We start from the raw sequence: 24255 nt of genomic DNA, 5'->3' as shown, positions 1-24255 counted from the left end.
GCACCGAATTGGAATCATTAAAAACGCCAGCTCGGCACGCAAAAAATAAGCCCTCAACCGACCCCAGATCATAAAAAATGGAGACGCTCCAAGTATTGGAATATCGCGCAATTTTTTTTTTTCTAGCAATGTTTGGAATTTTTTTTCACCACTTAGTTAAAAAATAACCTAGTCATGTTAGGTGTCTATGTCCTGGAGAGTCGTAATGGCAGTTTTAGCATTTAGTGAACCTAGCAAAAAAGCCAAGCAAAAAACAAGTGTGGGATTGCACTTTTATTGCAATTTCACCGCACTTGGAATTTTTTTCCCGTTTTCTAGTACACGAAATGGTAAAACCAATGATGTCGTTCAAAAGTACAACTCGTCCCGCAAAAAATAAGCCCTCACATGGCCAAATTGACGGAAAAATAAAAAAGTTATAGCTCTGGGAAGGAGAGGAGTGAAAAACGAACACGGAAAAACGAAAAATCCCAAGGTCATGAAGGGGTTAAACTGCACACACGGGCCTAGACAAGCACTCTCTCCCTCCAATTAGAATTGTCCCTGAGCTATGCAATATATATATATGTATATATGTATACATATATATATATATATATATATATATATATATATATATATATATATGCAGTACAGAGCAAAATTTGGACACGCCTTCTCATTTAAAGATTTTTCTGTATTTTCATAGCTATGAAAATCAAAACTATGAATTAACACATGCGGAATTATATACTTAACAAAAAAGTGTGAAACAACTGAAAATATATATCAAGAGAATGCCAAGAGTGTGCAAAGCAGTCATCAAAGCAAAAGGTGGCTACTTTGAAGAACCTAGAATATAAGACATATTTTCAGTTGTTTCACACTTTTTTGTTAAGTATATAATTCCACATGTGTTAATTCATAGTTTTGATGCCTTCAGTGTGAATTTACAATTTTCATAGTCATGAAAATACAGAAAAATCTTTAACCCCTTTCTGACATTGGACGTACTATCCCGTCGAGGTGGGGTGGGCCCGTATGACCACCGACGGGATAGTACGTCCAGCGCGATCGGCGGCGCTCACGGGGGGAGGGCGGCCGATTGTGGCCGGGTGTCAGCTGACTATCGCAGGTGACATCCAGCACTATGTGCCAGGAGCAGTCACGGACCGCCCCCAGCACATTAACCCCCGGCACACCGCGATCAAACATGATTGCGCTGTGCCGGCGGTACAGGGAAGCATCGCGCAGGGAGGGTGCTCCCTGCGTTCTTCCCTGAGACCCCCAGAGCAACGCGATGTGATCGCGTTGCTGCGAGGGTCTCTTACCTCCTCCTCGCTGCAGGTGCCCGGATCCAAGATGGCCGCGGCATCCGGGTCCTGCAGGGAGGGAGGTGGCTTACCAAGTGCCTGCTCAGAGCAGGCGCTTGTAAGCCTGCAGTGCTGTAAGTCAGATCAGTGATCTGACAGAGTGCTGTGCAAACTGTCAGATCAGCTATCTGTGATGTCCCCCCCTGGGACAAAGTAAAAAAGTTAAAAAGAAAATTTCCTAAACAAAGAAAAAAATATATATATTATTCCCATAAATACATTTCCTTATCTAAATAAAAAAAAAACAATAAAAGTACACATATTTAGTATTGCCGCGTCCGTAACGACCCCACCTATAAAACTATATCATTAGTTAACCCCTTCAGTGAACACCGTAGGAAAAAAAAAAAAACAAGGCAAAAAACAACGATTTATTATCATACTGCTGAACAAAAAGTGGAATAACCCACGATCAAAAAGACGGATATAAATAACCATGGTACCACTGAAAACGTCATCTTGTCCTGCAAAAAACAAGCTGCCATACAGCATCATCTAAGAAAAAAGAAAAAAGTTATAGTCCTCAGAATAAAGCGATGCCAAAATAATTATTTATTCTATAAAATAGTTTTTATCGTATAAAAGCGCCAAAACATAAAAAAATGATATAAATGAGGTATCGCTGTAATCGTACTGACCCAAAGAATAAAACTGTTTTATCAATGTTACCAAACGTGGAACGGTATAAACGCCTCCCCCAAAAGAAATTCATGAATAGCTAGTTTTTTGTCATTCTGCCTCACAAAAATCGGAATAAAAAGCGATCAAAAACTGTCACGTGTCCAAAAATGTTACCAATAAAAATATCACCTCGTCCCGCAAAAAACAAGACCTCACATGACTCTGTGGACCAAAATATGGAAAAATTATAGGTCTCAAAATGTGGAGATGCAAAAACCTTTTTGCTATAAAAAGCGTCTTTTAGTGTGTGACGGCTGCCAATCATAAAAATCCGCTATAAAAAATGCTATAAAAGTAAATCAAACCCCCCTTCATCACCCCTTTAGTTAGGGAAAAATAATAAATTAAAAAAAATGTATTTATTTCCATTTTCCATTAGGGTTAGGGCTAGGGTTAGGGCTAGGGCTAGGGTTAGGGCTAGGGTTAGGGTTAGGGTTAGGGCTAGGGTTAGGGTTAGGGCTAGGGTTAGGGCTACTAGGGTTAGGACTAGGGCTAGGGTTAGGGCTAGGGTTAGGGTTGGGGCTAGGGTTGGAGCTAAAGTTAGGGTTAGGTTTGGGGCTAAAGTTAGGGTTAGGGTTGGGGCTAAAGTTAGGGTTAGGATTTGGATTACATTTACGGTTGGGATTAGGGTTGGGATTAGAGTTAGGGGTGTGTAAGGGTTAGGGGTGTGGTTAGGGTTACCGTTGGGATTAGGGTTAGGGGTGTGTTTGGATTAGGGTTTCAGTTAGAATTGGGGAGTTTCCACTGTTTAGGCACATCAGGGGCTCTCCAAACGCGACATGGCATCCGATCTCAATTCCAGCCAATTCTGCATTGAAAAAGTAAAACAGTGCTCCTTCCCTTCCGAGCTTTCCCGTGCGCCCAAACAGGGGTTTACCCCAACATATGGGGCATCAGCGTACTCAGGACAAATTGGACAACAACTTTTGGGGTCCAAGTTCTTTTGTTACCCTTGGAAAAATATAAATTTGGGGGGCCAAAAATCATTTTTGTGGGAAAAAAAAAGATTTTTTATTTTCACGGCTCTGCGTTGTAAACTGTAGTGAAACACTTGGGGGTTCAAAGTCCTCATAACACATCTAGATAAGTTCCATGGGAGGTCTAGTTTCCAATATGGGGTCACTTTTGGGGGTTTCTACTGTTTGGGTACATTAGGGGCTCTGCAAATGCAACGTGATGCCTGCAGACCAATCCATCTAAGTCTGCATTCCAAATGGCGCTCCTTCCCTTCCGAGCTCTGCCATGCGCCCAAACAGTGGTTTCCCCCCACATATGGGGTATCAGCGTACTCAGCACAAATTGTACAACAACTTTTGGGGTCCATTTTCTCCTGTTACCCTTGGTAAAATAAAACAAATTGGAGCTGAAATAAATTTTGTGTAAAAAAATTTAAATGTTAATTTTTATTTAAACATTCCAAAAATTCATGTGAAACACCTGAAGGGTTAATAAATTTCTTGAATATGGTTTTGAGCACCTTGAGGGGTGCAGTTTTTAGAGTGGTGTCACACTTGGGTATTTTCTATCATATAGACCCCTCAAAATGACTTCAAATGAGATGTGGTCCCTAAAAAAAAATGGTGTTGTAAAAATGAGAAATTGCTGGTCAACTTTTAACCCTTATAACTCCCTAACAAAAAAAAATTTTGGTTCCAAAATTGTGCTGATGTAAAGTAGACATGTGGGAAATGTTACCTATTAAGTATTTTGTGTGACATATCTCTGTGATTTAAGGGCATAAAAATTCAAAGTTGGAAAATTGCAAAATTTTCAAAATTTTCGCCAAATTTTCGTTTTTTTTCACAAATAAACGCAAGTTATATCAAAGATATTTTACCACTATCATGAAGTACAATATGTCTCGAGAAAACGGGGTCTGATTCGCCAAGATCCATTGAAGCGTTCCAGAGTTATAACCTCACAAAGGGACAGTGGTCAGAATTGTAAAAATCGGCCCGGTCATTAACGTGCAAACCACCCTTGGGGGTAAGAAGGTGTGTCCAAACTTTTGCTCTGTACTGTATATATATATATATATATATATATATATATATATATATATATATATATATATAGTTTGTTTGTTTGTTTGTTTGTTTAAGAATCCAGAAAGCACACTTACTCTGACACACAAAGTCTTGACGTCAGGATTTTTGTTTAGCAAGAAAAAAAGGACAGAGGGTTATTAAATTATGTTCCTCGTTTGTGGTGCATGAAAAATGAAAAAAAAATGTTATTAAGCTGTCATTACTAGTGTTGAGCATTCCGATGCTGCAAGTATCGGGTATCGGCCGATACTTGCTGTATCGGAATTCCGATACCGGGATTCCGATACTCTTGTGGTATCGGGTATCGGGTATCGCAACAACATTAATGTTAAAATGTGTAAAAGAGAGAATTAAAATAAAAAATATCGCTATACTCACCTCTCCGACGCAGCCGGGACTTCAGCGAGGGAACCGGCAGCGTTGTTTGTTTAAAATTCGCGCTATTACTTGGTTACGTGAATTCCCGGGTTGTGATTGGTCAGGTCGGCCACGTTGCCGGGACGCGGACCAATCACAGCAAGCCGTGACGAAATTACGTCACGGCTTGCTGTGATTGGTCCGCGTCCCGGCAATATGGCCGCCCTGACCAATCACAAGCCGTGACGTCACGGGAGGCTGGACACGCGCCCATTTTAAAATGAGCGCGTCCAGCCTCCCGGCTTGTGATTGGTTGACCGCGGCGCAACCAATCACAAGCCGTGACGTCACGGGAGGCTGGACACGCGCCCATTTTAAAATGAGCGCGTCCAGCCTCCCGGCTTGTGATTGGTTGACCGCGGCGCAACCAATCACAAGCCGTGACGTCACGGGAGGCTGGACACGCGCCCATTTTAAAATGAGCGCGTCCAGCCTCCCGGCTTGTGATTGGTTGACCGCGGCGCAACCAATCACAAGCCGTGACGTCACGGGAGGCTGGACACGCGCCCATTTTAAAATGAGCGCGTGTCCAGCCTCCCGTGACGTCACGGCTTGTGATTGGTCAGGGCGGCCATATTGCCGGGACGCGGACCAATCACAGCAAGCCGTGACGTAATTTCGTCACGGCTTGCTGTGATTGGTCCGCGTCCCGGCAACATGGCCGACCTGACCAATCACAAGCCGGGAATTCACGTAACCAAGTAATAGCGCGAATTTTAAACAAACAACGCTGCCGGTTCCCTCGCTGAGGTCCCGGCTGCGTCGGACAGGTGAGTATAGCGATATTTTTTATTTTAATTCTTTCTTTTACACATTTATATGGTTCCCAGGGCCTGAAGGAGAGTTTCCTCTCCTTCAGACCCTGGGAACCATCAGGAATACCGTCCGATACCTGAGTCCCATTGACTTGTATTGGTATCGGGTATCGGTATCGGATTGGATCCGATACTTTGCCGGTATCGGCCGATACTTTCCGATACCGATACTTTCAAGTATCGGACGGTATCGCTCAACACTAGTCATTACTGAAGTATATGATGCATCAGTCAGTTCAAGATCACATTGACTCTGCAAGTACAGTACCTCCCCATCACTTGGATTTTTAGATTATTATTTACTGACTGAGACTATTACTCCCATTGTTAATGTGATTTAGCACTGCAGTAGTACACCGCAAATAGATTATGACTTTTTCTATTTCTATTTGTAATGAGCAATGCGCTCCAAGGTCATATTCCTTGCCTTTGAAAATTTTAAAATGACATTGCTTAGCTTGCTTTTTTATACTGGTTGTGATATTCCCCCTTATTGGTTGCACTAGACCATGTGATGTCATTGCTGCAATGGATTATTAAGAAACCTGTGCGTCCGTACCTGACACAAGTAGCCTGTTCTCTGGCTGCTGCTGTCTTCAGCAATGAGTGCAATAGCACCAAGTATTTTTTTTCTTTTAATTAAAATGCAAATTGTTTGAACTCAAGGGGACCAGAAAATCTGTAAGAAAGTAGACATAAATTCAATCTGCAGAAGTTTGATCCGCTCATTTCTAGCTTTTACATTTATTTTTTATGATTGTCATTGAACTTCATTCAGCACTAATTGATATTGTTAAGTACTTAAAGTTCTGATGTAAAAAAAGCAATTGGCTTACTTTACTTTTATATTATGGCCATTATACTATGTTCAATTTCCATGAGAAACCACAATATGACCACATTGAAACCACATCCCCACATTCATCAGTTAAGAACTGTATTTCTTTTAGTAATACACATCAAATTATTCTTGAAGGATTCTGGATACAGTTTAGGAACATTTATTTTTGAATAAGATACAGCTATACAATATGTTATGAGTATTTTAGGTGAAATGTGCTTCTTCATCTCTCTATGCTTGATTGTTGACATTGCCGGCATAGCATTATGTGCTATATTTTATTATAATTATATTAAAGTTAGAGATGTGCGAACCCGAAGTTAAAAGTTCGGCGTTCGCACTGGACAGTTAGTGTCCGGTGCTAAAGTCTGTTGCAATATTCTGGGGGAAGGCCACTGCAGAGAGAAAGGGAGAGAGAGAGACAATTTTCCATTTTGAAAGTTTGGGTTCCCAATTTCTTCGATCGTGTTCGGGTTCTGGTTCAGGTTCAGGTACTATAATGGTACCTGAACCAAACTTTGGACTAAGTTCGGGTCTGGTAATAGAATCTGAACTTCCACTGGTCTGCTCTCCCCTAATTATAGTATCGGTAGCTTGCTAAAATATAACAATATATAATGAAATAATTTAAGTTTAGTGGATGTCAAAGATGGAAAATTTACCAATATAAGCATTACTCTGCATAGTGAATGATTATTATTTTGTTACAATTTTTAGTTTTTCAACAAAGCAAGTATTGAAGGTCAACGTCTGTCTGTGTTAGGTTGAGCTCACATAAGAGAATACAAAAATTACCAATTTTCATTCAGAAAAAAACTAGTGATTTTTCATCTGTATATTGATCCATATAACATTTATTTTTTTATACGTAAGCAGCGAATGAAATTTGCAAGACCAAAAACTGTTTTCTATGATAATAATGGGAATAATCAATTTGAACGCTTAACTATTTGTTGAAAATCAATTCATTGGTTTGTAGTATTTACAAATTCCTTCTACTTCCTTCTACTTTGGAACACGAAACTCTTATAAACAAATCTAAGTGCACTCATACAAACATTATGCAGGCAATGAGACTGCTATGAAGCCACAGGGAAAAAAAAGTAGCTAATTGCAATCTAATTCCCTTTTTAAGGTTAAGTAAGAAAAAAATTGAATTTAGATATGAAAATAAGATGGGGCATTATTATTAATTATTTTTATAACATCATTGTTTCCATGGTGCTGTATATGAGAAGAGGTTACATACAAGATACAAATATAAATTAGAGTGAACAAACTAACGATGACAGACTGGTATTGGTGCCTTTGTAAGCCCGTTACAGTCTACAGGGAGACAGGAAGGAATCAAGACCTACTGTCAGGTCTTGAAGCTCATCAAGAGAATGCCAAGAGTGTGCAAAGCAGTCATCAAAGCAAAAGGTGGCTACTTTGAAGAACCTAGAATATAAGACATATTTTCAGTTGTTTCACACTTTTTTGTTAAGTATATTTCCACATGTGTTAATTCATAGTTTTGATGCCTTCAGTGTGAATGTACAATTTTCATAGTCATGAAAATATGGAAAAATCTTTAAATGAGAAGGTGTGTCCAAACTTTTGGTCTGTACTGTATGTCTGGGCCCACTGCAACCGTTTCTGCTTGTGAACACTGAAGGATCGTACACCTTGAGGTTTGAGGGACTCCAGAGGCACCAGCAGCTTCAAATAACTGTTTGCTGCTTTGTAAAGGTATTTTGGCAGCTGCTCTCTTAATCCAATGAATTTGTCTGGTGGAAACCTTCCTCATTATGCCTTTATCTGCATGAACTCTGTCTGTGCTCTGTTTCAGTCACAAATCTCTTCATAGTATGATGATCACTCTTAAGCTTTCGTGAAATATCTAATGTTTTCATACCTTGGCCAAGGCATTGCACTTTTTCATGCATTTCAGCAGCAGAGAGATCCTTTCTATTTCCCATATTGCTTGAAACCTGTGGCCTGCTTAATAATGTGGAACATCATTTTTAAGTAGTTTTCCTTTAATTAAAATCACCTGGAAAACTAATTATCACGTGTTTAATATTGATTTCAGTGATCCAATGAGCCCTGAGACACAATATTATCCACGATTTTATTTGAAAAACAAAACAATTAAATGTTTATGACTCTTAAATCCAATTTGCATAATAATTTTGAACACAGAGTACAGTGATAGTGAAGGCAGATGGTAATATACCAACTTTGCCTTCTCTGTGGGGACTCTGGCTGTATCTGAACACCGAACCCCCATTCCCGCAGCTACATAATCTCGTGTAGCTGTGCTACTATGCGCTGATATTTTAGAACATAGCTGAATAGTAGAAGTGGGACCACAAGACATTTAAAGTCTATGGGCCGTCCAGAAGCAGTTAACTACCACCCTAAAACTCAATCATTTTTAGATTTACAAACAGTATTCCCCATCTATATGTTCAACACTAAATTAAAAAAAATTGACATATCTATTATTTTGGCAATTAAGAACATCTTACTTTTGAACATACAATAGTTTTACTTCCTGCAACTACAGATACAATGAAATTTAATAGTAAATCGGAAAAGTAAAGTTATTTTATGGTTAAAAAACGTATAAAGTCTTTCAACCTGGGTGTTCCAATAACTGCTAGTAAAACAGAACTGATAACAACGAATAATTAAGTACAAGATTCTTTTCCTGTCTCAATTGTCATGGGTGTCATTTAAATCTGCAGAACAGATGGTTGTGCATTGCATTTTAACACCATTATGCCTGTTTTCCCAATGAAGGGTACTTTCCGTATTCCTGAATTTTATTTTAAGTACATACTTTGCTATGCTTGGTATTAATTTTTATATACAGTACTGTGCAAAAGTTTTAGACAACTAATGTAAAATTCTGTAAAATTAAAATGCATTAAAAAATTGAAGTGATAATAATTTATTTTTATTAAATAGCAAAATGCAAAGTGAGTGAACAGCAGAGAAATCTAAATCAAATTAATATTTGGGTGACTATCATATGCCTTCAAAACAGCATCCATTCTTTTAGGTACACATACACACAGTTTTTGAAAGAATCTGGCAGGAAGATTGTGCTGAACATCTCGGAGAACTAACCACAGATCTGTGGATATAGGCTTGTGTAACTCCTTTTGTCTCTTCCTGCAATCCCAAACAGACTTGGTGATGTTGTGATCAGGGAACTGTGGGGGACAGATCATCACTTTTTTCTTCTTTATGCAGATGATAGTTTTTAAGGACATTGCCAGTATGCTTGGAGTCGTTGTCCTGTTGCAGAATAAATTTAGAGTCAATTAGACACCTTCCTGATTATATTGCACAATGAATAAGTATCTGCCTGTATTTCTCAACATTGATGATACCAAGAAATGGCCAACAATGAGTACTGTAGACACAGTGGCTGGCCAAGGCAAAGTTAGTGTAGCAGATGAAAGGCATATCATGTTTATGACTGCTTCCACTTACCATTAAACCTTAAGGATGATTTGCTTAGCACATTAAACAGACAAATAAATACGCAACACCATTATGTTGTTGTTGTTGTATTTATTCTTTAAATTACCAGTATAAAATCATCATTGGCACTGCTTCAAAAAAATTTCCACCATGCCAAGTCACTGCTCAAGGCAATATGCATGTAAATTCTAGGGCCAACATTTTATCTGCTCAGCTGAGGCAAGTTTAAAAACACATTCAAAACAACTCAAAATCAGTACCAATAAATGGAGAGATGGGTGGCGCTCCTCAAGCTCAGTAGGAAGAGAGGGGGCTTTCTTCCCACCCTTGTATCTTATATACCACTCATCATGCTCCCTTTTCCTTAACCAATCCTGTCTCTCCTCTTTAACTTTGGAAAAAAACTGCAGTCATCCTTTTCCCCAAAACTTAACTCCTCACAGTTATTGCCACCTTCCTTATTCGTTTTGGTGTCTATAATTCCCTTCAAAATTGGAAGATGTCCAGCAGTGACATCAGCTCAGAATTATCAGCAAGCAGTGGGACTCAGTCACAACCATCTACTGTTTGGAGAAGTTTGGCTAGAAGTGGTCTTCTTGAAGAATTGTGACCAGAGCAATGACAGCTGCTGATGAGTCAAAATTTGAAGTATTTGACTGTAAATAAAAACAGTTTGTTTTATGAAGGACTGAAGAGCGGTACAATAATGGGTGCCTGAGAGCAACAATGATACATGGTGGAGGCTCTTTGCACGTTTGGAGCTTCATTTCAGTAAACAGAATTGGGGATTTTGTCTGAACTAATGCTGTCATCAGTGCTGAGAAATACGGGCAGATACTTATGCATCATGCTTAGCATATGGGGAGGTATCTGATTTGCTCCAAATGTATTCTGTAGCAGAACTGCCCCAAACATATAGCTAATGTAATTAAGATCTATCTGCCATGTAAAGAAGATCAAGGAGTCCTGGAAATGATAATATTGCCTCCCACAGAGCCCTCATCAAAGCAACAGAAAGATTTGTGCAAGCCTGCATCCACATTCTGTGGTTAGTTCTCCAAGTTGTTTGGAACAAACTCCCTGCTAAAGCTTCTTCAAAAATGCATACAAATGGTACCTGGAAGAATGGATGCTGTTTCAAAGACAAAGGGTGATGATGATCACACTAAATATATAGATTCGATTCAGTTTTCTCTATTTTCAGTTACTTTGCATTATTAATGTGATAAAAAATGAACTAATACCACTTTTATTTTAGAAAACATTCTTACTTTGCAGATTTTTTCACATCTGCCTAAAACTTTTGCACTGTACTGACTATATACTTGAAAAGGTTTATAAAAAGCGTACTATAAAGGGCCTATAGCATAGTTTGATGTAAACTTTAGGGCCCTCCTTTAACTCTTTTTTGGTGATATGGCCCTGTTTGTTAGATCAATTTGTCATCTTGTAAACATAAAATGTATTTTTTTTTTCTGTAAATTCTTAGTTTGTCAATGTCTATGTTTTAACCTTGATTAATTTCTTACAGCAAACTAATATTAATGTTTAATTTGTGTTCATGTAAATAATAAGCAGAGTTATATTTTATGTTCCTAGCAAAACATATAATAATCACATAACAATAGGCCCAAAAGCTAAGACTTCACAATTTAATTTTGGAATTCCCATATATGTTACATATTAATTTAAAATGTACATATGTAGCCCTTTTTATTAAAAATTATATGAGTGCATTATATTTTCAAGGTTAACAGTAGGAAAGAGCAGAACATTAAGATGGCCATAAACGAAAGATTTTGTCTGATTTACAACATTTTCTGAAATCTGTTGACACTTTTCATGATACAAACAAACATGACAGATGACAATCAAGGGCAGCAAAAAAATAGGCTTGCAGTTTTTTATTTTTCATTTGTCATTGATTAGTGAAGTCTTTTGCTAAAGGTACCTTTACACGAAACGACTTTGTAACGATATATATGAGGTTCAGACTAAGCAACGAATCAAGGCAATGATTGACAGGTGATTTAGATTTTAATTTATGGAGATGTTGTTCAAAGCATTTTCCTTCACATACCAATCAATTGGAAAACATGTCTGAAAACATTAGTAAATGGCTTGCATTAGCCAAATTGGGGCAATATTGTCCAAAAGTATGGACCTATAAGGATCATTTAATACAAAGATGCTAATTATTTTGTAGTAAGCAATGTGAAATGCTTCATTTCAATATCACTAGGCAATATGCACTCATCTGCTATTAACACAAGTGATAGCAGCTTTTTACATGGGTCGTAGTGATGCCCTGTGAACTGTAGTTTTCATTTATTTTGTTGACATTAAATGATGTTATCTAACAATCTACAATTACTGGTCATTATTATTTTAGAAGCAGAACTGCTTCTTACACATTTTCAGATATGGTCTCCTTATAGCTATGTAGAACTAAACAACTGATAGACAACAACATATAGAAGTTCTCATCCATACACAATCTAAACACAAATCTGCTGCAATCCAATGCATGCTGTCCTTTGTTCCCTGAAATTCCTTTAACACCTTTAACAGCCATTCCTATGTTTGTTTTGTAACAAATGTATCCACCTTTTTTCTACAGATCCTGCTGCAATATACCCTCAAGACCCAACGTTAATGATAGGATCATCACTAGTCGCATCTTGCTTAGTGGACTCTGATTTAAACCTGAAGGCAGATGATCTGTTCTGGACCCTTAATGGGAGAAGGCTTCCAGCAGACCTGTATAAAATATTGAACAGCACAGCCTTGAGCGTGGCCTTGAATAATCTGAATGGATCCAAGCAGCAGTCAGGAGATAACCTGGTGTGTCACAGCAGAGACGGGAGAATCCTGGCGGGCTCATGTCTTTATGTTGGATGTATGTCTTTGATTCTCAGGCTTAGAAAATATAGGAATGCTAAACTAGATAATGGTTATGTTTCACCTTGATGTACTACTGTCTAGTTGGATCTCACATATGGACAGGTCTCAGAAGTGTTACATAACCATGGTTAAAAAAACAATTGTCAGAATTATCATTGTCTTTAGTTACATTCCTTTTTCTTTCAGCAACTCTGCTTCTGTGTCATCATCACTACCTGTCCAAATCTGTGCTCTGGAAGGTCGTGAATGTCATCATGAGGGCATGGAAATTACTCAAATCACTATTCACATCTATGGTAACACCTATAAACTCATATATGCACTTCAATTTCAAGCCGTTTAGGTTGTAAACATTGATGTGCATGGAGAGATGAATCACCAAATGGTCCCTATAGTAACATAGTAACATAGTTATTAAGGTTGAAGGAAGACTTTAAGTCCATCTAGTTCAACCCATACCCTAACCTAACATGCCCTAACATGTTGATCCAGTGGAAGGCAAAAAAAACCCATGTGGCAAACACTAAGCTCCACATTGGGGAAAAAAATCCCTTCCCGACTCCACATATGGCAATCAGACTAGTTCCCTGGATCAATGCCCTATCAAGGAATCTAGTGTATATACCATGTAACATTATACTTTTCAAGAAAGGCATCCAGTCCCCTCTTAAATTTAAGTAATGAATCACTCATTACAACATCATACAGCAGAGAGTTCCATAGTCTCACTGCTCTTACAGTAAAGAATCCGCATCTGTTATCATGCTTAAACTTCTTTCCTCCAGATGTAGAGGATGCCCCCTTGTCTATGGTCTATGATTAAAAAGATCATCAGAAAGATCTTTGTACTGTCCCCTCATATATTTATACATTAAAATAAGATCACCCCTTAGCCTTCGTTTTTCCAAACTATATAACCGCAACTGTAATAATCTATCTTGGTATTGCAGACCCCCCAGTCCTCTAATAACCTTGGTCACTCTTCTCTACACCTGCTCTAGTTCAGCTATGTCTTTCTTATACACCGGAGACCAGAACTGTACACAGTATTCTAAGTGTGGTTGAACTAGTGATTTGTATAGAGGTAAAATCCCCTCATGAGCATCTATGCCTCTTTTAATGCATCCCATTATTTTATTTGCTTTTGTAGCAGCTGCCTGACACTGGCCACTAAATGTGAGTTTGTCATCCACCCATACACCCAGGTCTTTTTCATTGATGGTTTTGCCCAGAGTTTTAGAATTAAGCACATAGTTATGCATCTTATTACTTCTACCCAAGTGAATGACCTTACATTTATCCCCATTAAAGCTTATTTGCCATTTATCATCCCAAGCTTCTAGTTTACATAAATCATCCTGTAATATAAAATTGTCCTCCTCTGTATTAATTACCCTGCAGAGTTTAGTGTCATCTGCAAATATTGAAATTCTGCTCTGTATGCCCCCTACAAGGTCATTAATAAATATTTAAAAAAAGAAGAGGGCCCAATACTGACCCCTGTGGTACCCCCACTGCTAACCACGACCCCGTCCGAGTGTGCTCCATAAATAACCACCTTTTGTTTCCTATTCCTGAGCCAGCTCTTAACCCACTTACACATATTTTCTCCTACCCCCATTATTCTCATTTTATGTATCAACCATTTGTGTGGCACCGTATCAAAAGCTTTTGAAAAGTCCATATACACTACGTCCACTGGGTTCCCTTGGTCCAGTCCAGAACTTACCTCTTCATAGAAATTGATCAGATTAGTCTGACATGAACGGTCCCTAGTAAACCCATGTTGATATGGCGTCATGAGGTTATTCCTCTTCAGATACTCCAGTATAGCATCCCTTAGAAAACCCTCCAGGATTTTACCCACAGTAGAGGTTAAGCTTACTGGCCTATAATTTCCGAGTTCAGTTTTTGTCCCCTTTTTGAATATTGGCACCACATTTGCTATACGCCACTCCTGTGGTACAGACCCTGTTATTATGGAGTCTCTAAAGATTAAAAATAATGGTCTATCAATGACTGTACTTCATTCCTGCAGTACTCGAGGGTGTATCCCAGCTGGGCCTGGAGATTTGTCAATTTTAGTGATTTTTAGACGCCGCCGTACTTCCTGCTGGGTTAAGCAGGTGACACTTCATGGGGAATTTTTGTTATCACTGATCATAGTAAAATTTAGTTTGAAGAACGCAGAGCATAAAGCATTGTAATGGAAATACAGGAGCAGTGAAGCTCAATGGAGCCTATAACATTAAGTAATAAAGTAAAATGTAGTAATGAGGGTTAAGAATGTGAAACAAAATCAGATATTTATTGCAGTTTGGCTACTTTGCATCTCAGCAAACTACTTAATAGATCTTCTTGTTGATCTCCATTAAAGCCCATTATTTGAGCAGAACATTTTATTTATTTGGTGCTGCAAAATCTTCTCTATAGTTTCTCCATTAATAGTTTTGTCATTACTAGCCACATTTAAAATAAAATACTTTAGAGAAAAAAATATTTAAATAAAAGATGAAATAATACTAACAATTGTGAATTTTACTCATGGCATCCATAAAACAGGGTTCAAGTTTCTATTCAGTCAGTTCAGGGTGATGCACCTTTATCACACTGCTACTAATCAGCATTAATGTCTCTTTTTAAGAAGCATTCCTATAAAAAAAAATCCTCTTTAAATATTGCAATCATATTATATAGCACTCATTTCTCTACTCCATTTAGAAACAGAAAGTCTTTTGTCCCTGCAAAAATCATTGTTCTCTTCAGCTCCTGACCTAGCTGCTCTGCCCATCCCCCCGCCATTGACTTTTGTAGTGACAAATGACTCATACAGAGAAAATTAACCTCCTGTTTCTACATAGAGCTTAGAGGGATTCAGCTAGTCAGATTTTAATCACGTGATACCATAGACCTAATGGAAAACATAAGAATTAACTGGGTAGAAAGGAAAAATGAACAATTGTAATATACAGTGCTATATAATAAGGTGATTGCAATATGTTAAGAGGATACAAACTTTGATGGGAGTGCTTATTTCATATTATAATATCAGGAATAAAAACAACATATGGTTAACCCACAAGAGGAATCACAGGAGCTGTAGTATGTCTACGTGTTGGGCAGTATGGAAGCAGTCAGAAACTGACCTTTTTTATTTAATTTCACATCTAAAAAAATGTTCTAGTTCGATTTAGGGCAACATTTAGAGTAAAAACAATTAACAGACACACTGCAGTAAGTAAATAAATATTAGTAATACCTGTAAAAGCATAGCATACTTAGTTGGCAACATTTTGATCAAAAGAGCACAAAAGCCATCCCACTGTGGCAAGGGGTACCCAATTAGGATGTGCTGGCAAACCTCAAAATAGATGGGGACCTGGATCTGACTGTGTTGTGCATCAGCCTGTGGAAATCTAAACAGTCAAGGTGCAAATCCCAAAAGGTAGTGGCCCCTACCCCAAATCTATCTAGTGAAGCAAAATTGAAATCCTTGGCCAGCATGCCTGTTAGTATAAGAGCAATTTGTAGGTGGACAGTCAAGCGATGGCCTTTAATCGACAAAACCTAGAATAAAAACAATAAATAGATGTCCTGCAGCAAGTTAATAAATAATAATAATACATGGAAAAACATGGCATAAATGGTTGGAACCATTTTGATCAAAAGAGTATAAAAGCCATCCCACTGTGGCAAGGTGTACCCAATCAGGATGGTCCCAAGTATCTAACCATTCTCTGTGTCAGCCGTAGTCTCAGGGCTTGTTCAGGCAAGCATTTTATATCGACGTGTGCTGTCTGTAAAAACCAAACAACATACTGAAAAACGTAATTCACTAGGGCTGTCTGGATGACAGTTTTTTGCATGGAGAACACCCATCTGAAAAAATTTGAAGCATACAATATTCTCTTCTGCATTTTGGCTGAGACTTGCTTATTAAGTCTGAAGGTGGTGGGTGTGCTAATCTCATATAGATCTCCTGTATTGCATCCAATTTTTACAGAAACATTGCAGTTTTTAACCTAGGAAATTCTATTTGATCATGTTCATTTTTAACTGTTGATGTAAAAATACAGATGCCAAAGAGTAATAATGGAGCAGGCAGCTCCTGTATATCAATGGAGTGCTAAACAATATATGGAGTGCACCTTTTGAATTTAAAAAAGTAAATATGTCTAAATATTTATCCATAAAAATATGTATTATTTCATAAAAATAAATAAACAAGACAAAGGAAAACATTGGTGCATTGTGCTAGATTTTGTTTTCTAGGCTAAAAATTGGCACTAGGATGCGAATCATATGACCAGCATGATAACCAATAGAAGCATGTTAAAATAATCAATATCTAAAATAGGTATAAAAGACACTTTTTTAAAGTGATATCAATATTAAATGAAGATAAAAGGTGCACTGCACATGTTCAGATAACACATGGATAATATGGTACTGACAGAATATAAAAGAGATCAGCATTAACACAATGTGCAATATAGTGCCATGTGCATAGTCACCCATTAGTTACAGTATAATGCTGGTATGCTGGTCATATGCCTTGTGTTTTAATCCCTGTTTTTGTCCTAGAAACAGTTTCTGCTTTTATTTGTTTTGTTTAGGGTTTTGGGTTTGTTGCATAAAATATATTTACATTATTTCAATTTAGGAAATTATTTTGTGACCCTTGCCAATTGCAAGACCAAACTGGCAATGAGGACAAGTTTCATATGAGCATGTGAAAAATTGAGAAAGTTTGGATACTTTTCACCCATATTGTCATCCATATTCCATCTGTGGCTCATCTGTGTGTCCATTTTTTTACATCTATGTAGCATTTTTATTTTTACATCAACAGATTTAAATGTACATGATCAAATAGTCTCTTAAGTTCATAATTACAATGTAGCCTTGGAAATCGGATGCAACAGAGATGATCCATATGGGATCCAATTTTTTTAGCGCACCCATTGACTTGAATGGGCAATTCTCAGCCTAAATACGGAAGATAATAGTGCAAGCTACAATTTTTTTTTTACACAAACACTAGTCCATGCGAAAGAACTGAGGTCCTATTTGTTATTGTTATTAATTAGACCATTCATTTATACATTTTGGATTTGAGAGCATTTTTTCAGTATATAATTTAAAGCAGTTTATTCTAGGTTTAAATAAAGCAATGTTTACTCTTTGGTCTATGTTAAGATTTCTAGATTAAAGTGTTTTGATTTGTTGCATTTTCTGAGTAGGGGTTCCTAAAATAAAACCATACTGAATATATGGCAAAATTTCAGATTTTTTGTCAAAAGGTTTCCATAGAACTTCAAAACATATTAACAAATGATAGTGAAAAAAGTATGTAAAAAGACAATGACAAAAACAATATGTTATAGCTTCCTTACTTTTTTTTCTTTTTAATGAAAAGTCATATGGGCCTTTATACCTATGGCAACCAATCACAGAAGAGCTTAAATTACATAAACTGCTTAGATAAAAATAAAAATTGAGCTCTGATTTTCTCTTATGGGCAAAAGGCCAATTTCTCTGTATGGCATTTTGATAAATGATGCCTAATTATGTTATGTTGTTATGGAAAAATCAAATAAACCATTAAGCTCATATTAAATGTGTTACATTTCTGCTATTTTACTGCATTATGAATAAGGATAGATCAGTTTTATACTCTTCAAACTTCCTCAAGTAATGAACTCTTCTATGGGGACATGAGTAGTGTGAAGATTCATTATGCTATGTACAACTGTCTTTGTCCACAGGGAACAAACTAGATAATGTGTTGGAATACCATTTTGTCAGACTCCTATCATAGGGGATTAAAACTCATTGAACTATCACTAGAAGAAACACAAAACACGAGGGAAAGCTTTCATCACATATCCATATGTAATATGATAGAAGATCTCTTTCCCATGGAATGTGTCTGTTTTGCTCTAGATTTATTTTATTTTAGCAAAACCAACTGCGCTTAAAATAACATTGTTACCCAGGTCAAAGGACTCAGAATTTCAACACGTCTTAGCTTTTCACTGCTCCTTAATGAATTTCATTTGACTTTACCTGGGGCTACCTCAGTTGATACTTTGGAAGATTGAGATGCCTGTCACTATTTAATCCACCTTTTTTCACAGCTACATCAGTTACTTGGCAAGCAAGAAGCCACCTGCCAAGTAACCGATGCCTATATCTTCTTCTTTTCTGTCTTATATTAAGTACTGTGCAAAAGTTTTAGACAAATGTGGAAAAAGTGCTGCAACTAAATAATAATGCATTCAAAAATAGAAAAGTTTATACATTATTTATCAATTGAAAACATGGAAAGTGAATAAGCAAAAAAGAAATCTAAAATATTTGATATGAGCTTCCAAACAGCATCAATTCTTCTGCATATACTGCAGGTTTTGAAGTAACTTGTTATGGAGGTTTTACCAAACATCTTGGAGGACTAACCACAGTTCTTCTGTGCATGAAGGCTAGCACTAATCCTTCTGTCTCTTCATGTAATCCTACACAGATTTAAAGATGGGGGCATATTATCACTTCAGAACTATTTGTTCTTCTTTATGAGATACTTCTTAATGACATTGGCTGTATGTTTGGAGTTGTCGTGTGGCGCGGCAGAATAAATTTGGAGCCAATCAAATGACTCTTTGATGGTACTGCATGATGTATAAGAATATACCTCTATTTCTATTTTTTCTCTTCATTTCCATATCTGTTCACTCCACCTATTCTATATTTTTTTGCTACTTTATCTCCTCCTATTCTCTTTTACAATTCACATCGCTATTGGCAATGGTTTCAGAAGTTTGTTGGGATGACAATGCACACCTTAAGTTCTCGTATTCTTTCATGCTTTTAACTGCCAATAATGCCAGATCTGAATATAACAGCTGAAGTAGCTTTAATAATGAATTTTCATTTTTAAGAAGAATTAAAATTTAAAATGAATGATTTAGAGGATAAAGCTGTCACAGGGTTTTGTTTTTTGTAGGGTTTTATGCATGTTCATTATTGAAATCTTGAACTCTGATCAGAGAATTGGTTAAAAACTACCTTTTTTCATTGGTATGAAAAATCATTGATGCGTCTGTAGGACCTAAGCTGTAGCAATAGCATTACTCATTATTAAAAATAAGAAGTCTAGACGAAATTCTGACTAGAAATTCCAAATTAATATATCTCCCACACAAATGTAACAGCAGAGACTATACATTGCCGTTTGTAGCTCTCAACCGACCTCATCTAAACCCAGATCTATCCATCAGACTGCCATAATTGTGGTGCGTAACTCTAGAGAACACATTTCAACAACTGGACTGTCCAATGGCAAAGTGCTACTCCAACACTCCTATTGTCACTTGACATTTCAAGAAGTTCTTGATGCTCAGTTCTTTTACTTTCATTTACAAAGGCAGTTGCAAACTCTGTAGTGAGTGATGCACCAGATGATTTGAAGTGTGAGCCAGCTCTGTGTCTTTGTGTGGTTTATCTTTTTACTGTTCAGCTGTTGTTACTCCTAGATGCTGACACTTAACACTTGGAGTTGATCATGCCAAATCTAACATGTCAGAAATATAATGAACTTACCTGTGGCAAAACTGGCATGCTATGACGGTGCCACATTCATAGCCAATGAGCTCTTCACCATTACCTATAATAGTATTAATTATATAATTATATAAATATATATATATATATATATATATATATATATATATAGTGTTCAGCATTAAAGGGAACCTGTCACCCCCCCAGGCGTTAGTAGCTAAAAGAGCCATCTTGTGCAGCACTAATGCTGCTGACAAGGTGGCTCTTTTAGTTATTGTTTGTTGCACTGCAGAAATAATCGCTTTCTAAATTTGTCCCTCATACCTTCAAATCGCCAGGGGGGCAGGTCTTTCCCCCCTAATCCAGATGCACCACATCTGTCACTCTGTGAGCCGGGCACCGCCTCCTCGGCGTTATTCAATTCTCCAGGTGCCTGCGCTGTCATATTCTGCCTTGGGCATGCGCAGTTCGCGCTGCCCAACCACTGACATCACTTGATGTCTTGCTTACTGCGCCTGCGTGCATGTGCGGCTAAAGAATCCCAGCCCCACAGTGTGAATAAATCATAAGAGACTGCGGGGTGGGATCACGTTGCCAAGCGAGTGTCCCCCTACCCACTCAGGTACCGCTATCTTACAATATATATATATATATATATATATATATATATATATATATATAGTACAGCATAATTGTACATTTATATTTCTAACTATTGTATTCTATGCAGTAAATTGTAAAGAGGAAACACTGCCATTTTAATCATGCTTCCTTCAAGAACAGTAGCATCTTAACAGAGACTACTGAAATTGTTTTACCAACTTTTTGCCCCATGAAACACATTTAGTAGGACTATATGAAAATTATTGGATTAAATTGTACATAGCACAATGGAGACTACACGTCAGAAATGCGTCACATGTTTTCTATAGACTATATGCAATACTACAATACGCTGATTTTTACTCAAATTGGAATAAAATTTGAATTTTTTTTTACAAGAAATCCATACATGTAGTTTTCTCTACTCATATTAAGTAACACCTTATAAATAGTGTTGAGCATTCCGATACTGCAAGTATCGGGTATCGGCCGATATTTGCTGTATCGGAATTCCGATACCGAGTTCCGATATTTTTGCGAAATCGGAATCGGAAGTGTGCGGTGCATATGGTTCCCAGGGTCTGGAGGAGAGGAGACTCTCCTTCAGGGTCTGGGATCCATATTCATGTAAAAAATAAATACTAAAAATAAAAAAATATTGATATACTCACCCCTCCGATGGCCCCTGGCGCTTAGCGGTGACTCCGCTCCTAAGAATGCAGGGAGTGAATGACCTTCGATGACGTCGCGGCTTGTGATTGGTCGCGTGAGCGGTCACATGAGCGGTCACGCGACCAATCACAAGCCGCGACGTCATCGAAGGTCCTTTACTCTGCATTCTTAGAAATGGAGGGAGACGCTTGGACCGGTGAGAGCCGGGGCCGTCAGAGGGGTGAGTATATCAATATTTTTTATTCTTTATTTTATACATGAATATGGATCCCAGGGCCTGAAGGAGAGTTTCCTCAAACCATTCTGATATTTTGTGTCCCATTGATATGCATTGGTATCGGGTATCGGTATCGGCAATATCCGATACTTTTTGGATATCGGCCGATCCAATCCGATACCGATACCTTTGCATATCGGAAGGTATCACTCAACACTACTTATAAACTAACAAATGATATTCAATTTGATTTCTAACATGAAATATCTTTTTTTTAATTCCTTGTTGCAGTGCCACCAGAGAAACCAACCAATATAACATGCTGGTCAAAGAATATGAAAGATTTAACCTGTAAGTGGGTTCCTGGGAGTGAAGGAGAAACCTACCTGCACACTAACTACACTTTGAAGTACAAGCTCAGGTATTTGGGTGTCATAATGTTACATGAAAAATAATTGAGTTTTATAAATGAATTGGAATATATCTTATTTGACATTTTTAACAGCATTATTATTATTATTACTTCTATTTATCATTATCTATTTTTAAAGCATCATTCATTCTGTGATGCTGTGCATGTGAAAAAGGATTACATGCAAATTAGATAAATTACAGTGAACAAACTAATTGTGAGAGACTGGTACTGAGGGACAATGCTCTTGCAGGCTTACAGTCTACAGGGTTATGGGGAAGGAAACAGTAGGGCGGGGGCATTTAGGATGTTGCTTACATTTAGGTTCTTATAATGAAGCCATGACACAGTGTCAGTTCTTTCATAGGATGTTCTCCATGGGTTTATAATGTGATCTCTTTGGCTCTATCACAGAGTCTATTATTTAGACTAGAACAATACTGCTGCATGCATTGTCATTGTTTCTATAAGAACTTTCAGAATCTGCAACTACGTTTCTCCTTGATATTTTCAATGCAGATGTGAATACAGTTTCAGACTATTAAAGCAATGGTTAACCAATTCATTGCAGAGTCATCCCCCCCCCCCTCTTTTCTGACCAGACACATTTTCCAGTTTTATTGTACATGCGATTTTAATGACTCTAATATTTTTTCTTGCTAGGATGTTCAAATAATTGTTGCCCATTTTACAGTCCTGATCATCGTTATTGGCACCCATGAAGTTTAAGTACATAATGTGAAATATCTCCTGAAAAAAATGAATCAAGTGAAAGTTTTTTTGTATAGAGAACTCATGTTAAATACAAAAAGAACAAATTTAAACAATAATTCAAAACAAAAAAACAATGGGAGGGACAAATAGAAAAACCTAAAGCTTGCTGTGACACTGCTATTGGCACCCTTTACATTACATTAGTATAGAAACTTTTTTACTTGCCTGTGGTAAAGCACAAATGAGAATTACCTGTGATTAATTGCTGATGCCCATGAGATATGAATTAGCCAGTGAATGATGACTTCAGTGTTAAAAAAGCCACATGGTAGGCCCTGTTGGTTTGTCACAATAGTGAAGACAAATGAGCTGTCGAGAACATCAGAACAGGTATCAGCAAACACAAGACTTCCAAAGGGTATAATGCCATCTCCAAAGACCTCTATATTTCAGTTTAAAATGTTTATTAAGAAGTTTACCAAGCATGGAACCATCAAAAACCTCCCAGAATGTGAGAGAAAGAGGAACATTGACAAGATATTTCTTTAAAGGTTGATGCGAATGGTGGAAAAAACACCACATCAAATATCCAAAGACCTGAAGGCCAACCTGGAACAGTCTGGGGTCATGGTTTCAACAAGTATCATGTGCACTAAACCAAGCAGAGCATTATGGGCAAAGGCCAAGGAAGAAACCATTACTGAAGAAAAGACACAAAAAGGAACAACTGATCTTTGCCAAAGAGTACCATAACTTACCATAATCCTTCTGGGAAAATGTTCTGCTTACAGATGAAACAAAAATAGAGATTTTTAGCAATGCAAAGTAACAGTTTATTTACAGACTGTGCAATGAAGCTTATAAGGAAAAAATACCCTACCAACAGTTAACCCCTTCATGACCTTGGGATTTTCCGTTTTTCCGTGTTCATTTTTCACTCCCCTCCTTCCCAGAGCCATAACTTTTTTATTTTTCCGTCAATTTGGCCATGTGAGGGCTTATTTTTTGCGGGACGAGTTGTACTTTTGAACGACATCATTGGTTTTACCATGTCATGTACTAGAAAACGCGAAAAATATTCCAATTGCGGTGAAATTGCAAAAAAAGTGCAGTCCCACACTTGTTTTTTGTTTGGCTTTTTTGCTAGGTTCACTAAATGCTAAAACTGACCTGTCATTATGATTCTTCAGGTCATTACAAGTTCATTGACACCTAACATGACTAGGTTCATTTTTATCTAAGAGGTGAAAAAAAAATACAAACTTTGCTGAAAAAAAAATGCGCCATTTTCCGATACCCGTAGCGCCTCCATTTTTCATGATCTGGGGTCGGTTGAGAGCTTATTTTTTTGCGTGCTGAGCTGGTGTTTTTAATGATACCATTCCGGTGCAGATATGTTCTTTTGATCGCCCGTTATTGCATTTTAATGCAATGTTGCGGCGACCAAAAAAACGTAATTCTGGCGTTTTGAATTTTTTTCTCGCTACGCCATTTAGCAATCAGGTTAATGCTTCTTTTATTGATAGATCGGGCGATTCTGAA

General features: G+C 37.5%; 1 protein-coding gene across 4 annotated transcripts in view; it reads left to right on the top strand.

Annotated features, from left to right (window-relative positions):
- The window catches only part of CRLF1 (cytokine receptor like factor 1), a 211527-nt gene that overhangs the window by 112865 nt on the left and 74407 nt on the right, over positions 1 to 24255 (top strand). For all 4 annotated transcript variants that reach the window (XM_077254565.1, XM_077254486.1, XM_077254336.1 and 1 more), the window contains exons 2-3: positions 12252 to 12530; positions 21879 to 22008. In XM_077254565.1, coding sequence (XP_077110680.1) covers positions 12252 to 12530; positions 21879 to 22008 — 409 coding nt within the window. The remainder of the gene's footprint in view (positions 1 to 12251; positions 12531 to 21878; positions 22009 to 24255) is intronic.

The sequence above is a fragment of the Ranitomeya variabilis genome, chromosome 1 (assembly GCF_051348905.1).
Source record: "Ranitomeya variabilis isolate aRanVar5 chromosome 1, aRanVar5.hap1, whole genome shotgun sequence".
NCBI classification, from domain to species: domain Eukaryota; kingdom Metazoa; phylum Chordata; class Amphibia; order Anura; family Dendrobatidae; genus Ranitomeya; species Ranitomeya variabilis.
The sequence above is the reverse complement of the archived record's forward strand: the minus strand, read 5'-3'. Positions and strand labels throughout refer to the sequence as shown.